The sequence below is a fragment of the Bison bison genome, unplaced genomic scaffold, assembly GCF_000754665.1.
Source record: "Bison bison bison isolate TAMUID 2011002044 unplaced genomic scaffold, Bison_UMD1.0 scf7180017864516, whole genome shotgun sequence".
NCBI classification, from domain to species: domain Eukaryota; kingdom Metazoa; phylum Chordata; class Mammalia; order Artiodactyla; family Bovidae; genus Bison; species Bison bison.
The window spans coordinates 1,922,874-1,930,594 of NW_011495069.1; the positions used below are offsets into that span (position 1 = coordinate 1,922,874).

The following is a 7,721-nucleotide window of genomic DNA, read 5'->3' on the forward strand; positions in this document are numbered from 1 at the left end:
TCGGCCACTGCGGCACCACCGCTGTCCTTGCTCTCCTGCTCGGCCACCAGTGCCTGCAGGAGGGGCCAGTCACACGGAGGCGGCGGCCGCGCCCACACACTGCTAACGCGGCCTCCTCCTCCAGGGCGCCCTCACGACCTCGTGTTCCCAGCAATCTGCACACACAGCACGCACGTGTGTGTCGCTGCGTGTGTGTGTGTGTCGCTGCGTGTGTCTGCGTGTGTGTGTGGGTGTGTGCGTTGTGTTTGGGTGTGTTGCTGCTGTGTGTGTGTCTACGCGTGTGTGTGTGCATGTGTTGCTGTGTGTGTGTGTGGTGCGCGTGCATGGGCATGCGTGGAGAGAGAGACAGCGTGTGGGTTTTTGAGGACAGTGGAAACATTTTGGCCTCTCTCTGGTCGCCGTGAGTGTGTGTGTGTGTGTGATCTGTTTCTGGTCGCCCAGAGGTGAGTGGCACCCATTTCCCACTGGGGTGCAGTCAGGACTGCTGCAGGGACTGCCTCCTGCTTCTGAGTTCAGGAAAGAGACAAGGATGCTCCCGTGTGCTGCGGCAGCAGCAGGGGTGAGCCAGCAGGGGATAAGGGGCAGCTTGCATAATTCAAGCCTCTGTGCCCATCAGTCAGACAGATGAGAGGTTTGCAAAGGTCACAAACCCGCTTCATCTGAGGGCAGAGGTGAGCTGCCTTCCCCCAGCCCTGCACACTCCTCAGCTCTTGCAGCCAACACTCCTTACCAGGTTGAGAGTCCCCAGCATGACGTTCAGAGTGTTCATCTCCAGCTTGACCAGCTGTTGCCGGTTGACTTTCACCTTCACGCAGTAACTGAACAATTTCAGCAGTACCTGACAAGAGAAGCCGAAGTCCATGAGGCCACCGGACAGTGAAGGGGTGGGGACAAGCGGGAGAGAAATATCCTAAGAAGGGCGGAGGGGCCGTGTCACCGTCAGCAGACACTCCTCCTGAAGGACACAGGAAGGTGAAGTTTCTGGAGGGAGATACGATACGGTGGCTGGGGTCGCCTATCGGGCTGGCATTTAAACGGCAGGGTTCCCAGCAGTAGCTCCTGTGGGCTGGGTCTGTCTCTACCACCTCTCAGACAGGGCAGTGACACCAATTCCTACCGGAATAGGTGATGGAGCTCTGTTGCCTCGGGGGAAACTCCAGTACTAACTCAGACCCTGAACTAACAGTAACCAAAAAGATCCCAAAGCTCACGACCCGCGGGAGCTCACGACCACGCGTGGCATCTAAGGCACGGGTGTGGCAGTCAGTACACGTCCTCATGTGCCCTGGAGGTGGAAAATGACAGCGCAATATGCAGGTGCCTTCAGATCATCCACTTCTCACGAGACAGCTGGATAAATGACCAAACAAAATCCTACCAAAACACTACAGTTACTTACAAAATCCACTTAAATAATGATAAGAATAACTGACACAGTGCAATTTTGGGTGGACAGACAATTAGACACTGGTGTCCACAGGTGACTGGAGAGGCACAGCAGAGGCTTGCTATCACACTGGTGTTCGGGGTGGGGGAGTGGTCGGGAAGAGAGCACTGGGGGAGGGAGCCTGAGGTATGGAGGGCCAGGGCAACGGCCAGGTGGGTCCCTGGCGTGCAGCGCTCCGCAGCGCCATGCTGCCCCCTAGGGCTTAATGGCAGCGGCCGGGCCGTTCGCAGGGGCCCCTCCAGAAGAGGAGGGCTGCTCCCGTCTTGCTGCCTCCGACTCACCGTTAGAAGATGGCGTCCCTGCTTGAAATCTTTGATCCCTGCCAGCCTGTTAAGCATGCACTCCAGGCCCCCACACTGGGCCATCACACCAGCCATCTTGTACACTTCTTCTTCATCCTCTTCTTCATCTGACACAGAAGGGAAGCCAAGTGAAAACGGAAGTGAAGCCCAGAATAAAGCACAGCCCTCATCCAGGCTGACAGCTCTTCTCTTTTCCAATAAAGGGGGTCAATAGTGGGTATTAAACTACACTGTCTTGCTCCTGACAGCTCTTTTTCAAATTTCAAGTTAATTAAAATTGCTTATTCAAATATGTGAAAATAAGCACTACAACCATCTTAAAAAAAAAGCCCTAAATAAATAAACCTGAGCTTGTTTGGTGCTAATTTCATTTCCTCCCTAAGTTCCCACCCACCCTCAATACCAGAGGTATCCAAACGAGGCTGTAAATGACTGTATTTCTCCTCAGAGAAGAAACAATGCCCCCACTTCTGAAGAGAATTCCTAGAGTACCTGCCCCGAACACCTCTGAAGCCTCAAAACGTGAACCGCCACCGGTCCCAAACCTCAGACGTCTGTGGAAGGCTGTACCTGTGGTGGAGTCCAGGGACTCAATAAACTCCTCGGTGGCATCCCCCAGCAGCCCCCGCATCCGATAAACAATCCTCATGGGCTCTCCCTAAGGGGAGGAGGTTGGAGAAAGACTTGTAAACGGGTCCAGAAAATGCAAAGGACCCAACACCTGGTCTGCTTAATTCAACGAACACTTCAGCAGTGTAGACAACTTCTATTCTTCGCGAGGTCTTAACCACAGAATATAGAATCCAAATGCCCTACAACTCACTTAGGGGAAAGGAAGCTCATTTTATGTAGGGTCTACCATAGGCCCAGAATTATGTGAAGCACTTTATAGACACTACTTCATTTAGTTTCATTAAATATATATAACAGCCATTAACAACCGTGATTTATTGTCTTACTCTGTGCTAAGCCCCAGAAAAACATCTATTTCTGCTTTATTGACTACGCCAAAGCCTTTGACTGTGTGGATCACAATCAACTGTGGAAAATTCTGAAAGAGATGGGAATACCAGACCACTTGACCTGCCTCTTCAGAAACCTATATGCAGGTCAGGAAGCAACAGTTAGAACTGGACATGGAACAACAGACTGGTTCCAATATAGGAAAAAGTACATCAAGGCTGTATATTGTCACCCTGCTTATTTAACTTATATGCAGAGTACATCATGAGAAATGCTGGGCTGGAAGAAGCACAAGCTGGAATCAAGATTGCCAGGAGAAATATCAATAACCTCAGATATGCAGACGGCACACCCTAATGGCAGAAAGTGAAGAGGAACTAAAAAGTCTCTTGATGAAAGTGAAAGAGAGTGAAAAAGTTGGCTTAAAGCTCAACATTGAGAAAACGAAGATCATGGCATCTGGTCCCATCACTTCATGGGAAATAGATGGGAAACAGTGGAAACAGTGTCAGACTTTTATATATTTTTTGGCTCCAAAATCACTGCAGATGGTGACTGCAGCCATGAAATTAAAACACGCTTACTCCTTGGAAGGAAAGTTATAACCAACCTAGATAGCATATTCAAAAGCAGAGACATTACTTTGCCAACAAAGGTCCGTCTAGTCAAGGCTATGGTTTTTCCTGTGGTCATGTATGGATGTGAGAGTTGGACTGTGAAGAAGGCTGCCAAAGAATTGATGCTTTTGAACTGTGGTGTTGGAGAAGACTCTTGAGAGTCCCCTGGACTGCAAGGAGGTCCAACCAGTCCATTCTGAAGGAGATCAGCCCTGGGATTTCTTTGGAAGGAATGATGCTAAAGCTGAAATTCCAGTACTTTGGCCACCTCATGTGAAGAGTTGACTCATTGGAAACGACTCTGATGCTGGGAGGGATTGGGGATAGGAGGAGAAGGGGACGACAGAGGATGAGATGGCTGGATGGCATCACTGACTCGATGGACGTGAGTCTGAGTGAACTCTGGGAGAGTTGGTGATGGACAGGGAAGCCTGGCGTGCTGCGACTCATGGGATCGCAAAGAGTCGGACACGACTGAGCGACTGAACTGAACTGAACTGAAGCCCTATGCTAAGGCTTCCCGGGTGGTGCCAGTGGTGAAGAACCCGCCTACCAAAGCAGGAGACATAAAAGACAGGGTTCAATCCCTGGGTCAGGAAGATCCCCTGGAGAAGGGCATGGCAACCCACTCCAGTATTCTTGTCTGGAGAATCCCACGGACATGGGAGTCTGGCAGGCTGCAATCCATAGGTTCACAAAGAACTGGGCATGACTGAAGCAGCTTAGCCAGTAGACACCCACACAAGCCCTACACTAATTAGGCACTTAATGTTATCCTTTTACACAAGGTTACACAGCTTGTTCAAAGTTATTCAGCTATAAGCCAGGTACTAATTCCAAGCCTGTGCCTCCTTCAGAATTATAAAATCTCTCTGATCAACAGGGACCACTACTCAAAGAATCAGGTCAAAGGAAGTCAATAAGATCAAAACGCTTTGACTCAAGTCTCAGAAATCAAAACAAGAAAACATAATACATCCATCTTTGCCTATGGAGATCCTGAGACCTTCATATAACCACACAACAAGGGCTGGATTCATCCAAATCTCAAGCTAAAACCTACAACTTAATAGAATGATTGGAAATAAGTCATGAATTACAAGATTACAGCAACCTTCCTGAACTGAGGGATCATGAGACTTCACTATCCGCCAGGTACTGAGTAGGCACTCCAGCCTATACGCTCTTAGGAATTACCCTCATTTTGGAGGTGAGAAATGGGGGACTGAAGTCACACTCCAGGAAATTAAGGGCGAGCAGGTACCACACTGGTCCACGCTGCCTGCCGCTAAGCCATGCTCAGCCTCAGGAGAGAAAATCTTGGAGGGAAAGAACTTGTCGGGCCAGGTCTCAGAGCATTTCTAGCTGTGGAAGCCCAGTGAGAACTAAGAGAGGGAACAGCCACAGACCATGGACAGAAAGAGAGAGAAACACGTGAAACAGGCCCTGGTCAGCAGCTGAAGAGGTGGGCTATTTATCAGGGAAATAAGGGATAAAGTAAGAAAAGAAACTGATGAAAGCCAGGATAAAAAGCATGCTCCCAACTCTGGACTTCGCCACAAGAAACCCTTGGTGGATGAAGCATTAATATGAGAAACAAATGATCCCCAACTTCTTGCCTCCTGGTTCAAAATGGGAGGCTGCCCATGTGCATTCTTTGAGTCCTATACACCATTTAGGAGCGTGCCCGTAGAAGCTTGGTCTTAACTTTTAGGTGCGCCAGGGCCTACACCTGTCGCATTCTGCTTTGAGGCTGACGTGTCACGGTGTGATGCGGCGGATGGAGCAGTCTTCTGTGTATTTACCTGTGCTGCACCAACCCAGTGGGCGGTGGACCAGCAGTACACAATGACCAGGACCCCCAGCACAGTGGGAGAACAGAAGAGAGAAAAGCCAAGTATGTATCAAGTGGAAGGCCCAAGTGTACCGTTAGTACTACCGATTTAGCTTCGTAGACTCTACAGAAATATTCAGGACTAAGGACAGGAAAAATTCACTGTACTTCACTGGCACACTAGTTTGCTATAATTCAATTACATGATTCATTTATTAAATATCCCCCTAAGAGAAGAAAAGAGAAGAAAGAAAAGAAGAGGAGCGAGACAGGAAATAGAGATGAGACTAAGAAAAGAGGCGGGAGTGGGGAAGAAGACCGTCTGACTGTTCCGACAGGACAGACAGAACCGAGGGGCCGGAAGGGCCAACGCGCTGTGCTCCCTTCATTTCCCATTCTCACTCCTTCACAACAACTGCCTTTCGAGTCTCAGTTTCTGGTAAAACAGAAACTATGCTCCTCGACACCACGCTGAAACATGTTCTGAAAGGTGAGCAAGTCCATCGAAAGCTGAGAATCAACCTCGGTGCCCACATGGAAAGGGAACCCAACGGCAGGTGCCCCCCACCACAGGGCTTCCTCACTCTGCTGGCCGCCCGGCTTCGAAGCCAGGCTGCTCACCCCTTCCTGCAGCTCCCTGCCCTTCCCCAGGCAGCGGCCCCAGGAGGAGGGCAAGGCGACGGCTTTTCCCACGCTAACACGACCAGGGAGTTCAGATCCTTCAGTGCTACTACAAGCTGGGCACGCGATCGCTAACAAGTCTGGAAGTCAACCCACACCTCAGGCAAGAAAATAAGCACGTACCTCATTTGTGGTACACCAGACCTTCTTGTAAACCTCAGCCACGGGGAGGTCCAAACTAATGATTTTATTGTTCACTAGAAGCTGAGCGGAAAAGAAGATGAGGCTGTTACTCCAAAGAATCATCACGCAAGCACATTTTACGATCAAAGGGTGCTTTACCGCATATTGTCTATGCATTACAGACCTACTGACTCTCCCTCTCTAAAAAATGCACGTGTGTGAACATCACACAGAATTTTGTGCACAATTTCAGGGGTTCCAAATAGCTTTAACCCAAACCATGGACTCCCAGGTTTAAAAGCCCTGCTGGGTACCTTCTATTCCAAGTCCATTTCAGCTTAGCACCAAAAAGGGCAGTTTTCTCTGTTTCACCCAACGCGTTTTTCACCATGTATATCGTAACAGCAGATCCTAGCGTTGTCTGCCAGAAGGTACCAGATACAGGGCCAGAAACCTGCACCAGGGCTAATGGCACGCCACTCCAGTACTCTTGCCTGGAAAGTCCCAAGGACAGAGGAGCCTGGTGGGCTGCGGTCCATGGGGTCGCTAAGAGTCAGACATGACTGAGAGACTTCACTTTTACTTTTCACTTTCATTCACTGGAGAAGGAAATGGCAACCCACTTCAGTGTTCTTGCCTGGAGAATCCCAGGGACAGGGCAGCCTTCTGGGCTGCTGTCTGTGGGGTCGCAAAGAGTCGGACACGACTGCAGCGACTTAGCAGTAGCAGGGAGCTTGATTAACCCGGAATCACTGGAGGCCTCTGCCACAGCAACAAGAACAACGAAAGCCTGTGCCCTGACAAGCTACAGCCATCTGCTTATTACCACATGCCAGGCAGGGGGCAGACCCTGTGGCAGGTGAGGCAGGCAGGCGGGAATCATGGAGCTGCGTTGAAAGATGCCCAGGATGGACCAGCCCCTACGGGACAGGAAGCCTAACCCCGGCAGGGCTGTGCTACACTCATTACCTCCATCCCGCTGTCATCCTCCAGCAGAGCCACCAAGTCACAGTCCTGGCAGATCTTGTTCTTTATGTCCCGCATGAGGGGCCCGATGCCTGGCTCGTTGCTGCTATATGGGTTCCCAGGCATTCTGCCCTGTAAGAAGTCTTCCTGCTGGGGATCCTTCTCCAGGGTCACAAAGAACTCAGTGACTTCATTCTCTTCCTGAAGGACAGAGAGAAGGAAGCAGAGGGATGGCATGAGTGCGTGTGCAGAGACTGCTCACATTCAGACCACACTGCCTTGTTCACGGACACTCAGGGAGACACGCCAGACTCATCCAGCCCCTTATACACTTAAAGACTAAAGGAAGCTCAGAGGTGATTCAAAAACCCCAAATATAACTCAAATAGCCTTAAAGAGCAGGCATCTTCTCTGAAACTCAAGGGTGGGTTAGGAGAAAGCCTAACCAAATAAGCAGATGAGGAGTGCCCCATGAAAGCTGGATCACTGACATGAGGGGAGAGGGGCTCCCCTCCTGCTCGTCCCACGTGACGCTAACCAGTCCGGGGCCAGATGACTCTGTGACTGGTGGCCCTCTGGTCAAGAAAACGGTCTTCTGTGTATCACATGATACTCAGGGGTCTCTCATCGTTAACTGATGAGACTGATGCTCTCCACCCTTCCTCAGTAACAGAAGGGGATCTATGCAGTTCAGGCTACAGATACACCTTCATGCGTGCATGTGTGCACAAAATGCGGGCAGGGAAAAAAGCAAGAGAGTGGAAAGGTCCATCTGCCCACTCAGGGCT

At 50.3% G+C, this 7,721-nt stretch overlaps 1 protein-coding gene across 1 annotated transcript in view; it reads right to left on the reverse strand.

Moving 5' to 3' along the window:
• Window positions 1–7,721, reverse strand: part of UBR4 (ubiquitin protein ligase E3 component n-recognin 4) — a 129,462-nt gene that overhangs the window by 19,292 nt on the left and 102,449 nt on the right. Inside the window, 6 exon segments of the mRNA XM_010830224.1 lie at window positions 4–53; window positions 731–838; window positions 1,729–1,856; window positions 2,320–2,407; window positions 5,968–6,048; window positions 6,937–7,134. Of these exon segments, the coding sequence (XP_010828526.1) occupies window positions 4–53; window positions 731–838; window positions 1,729–1,856; window positions 2,320–2,407; window positions 5,968–6,048; window positions 6,937–7,134 (653 nt within the window).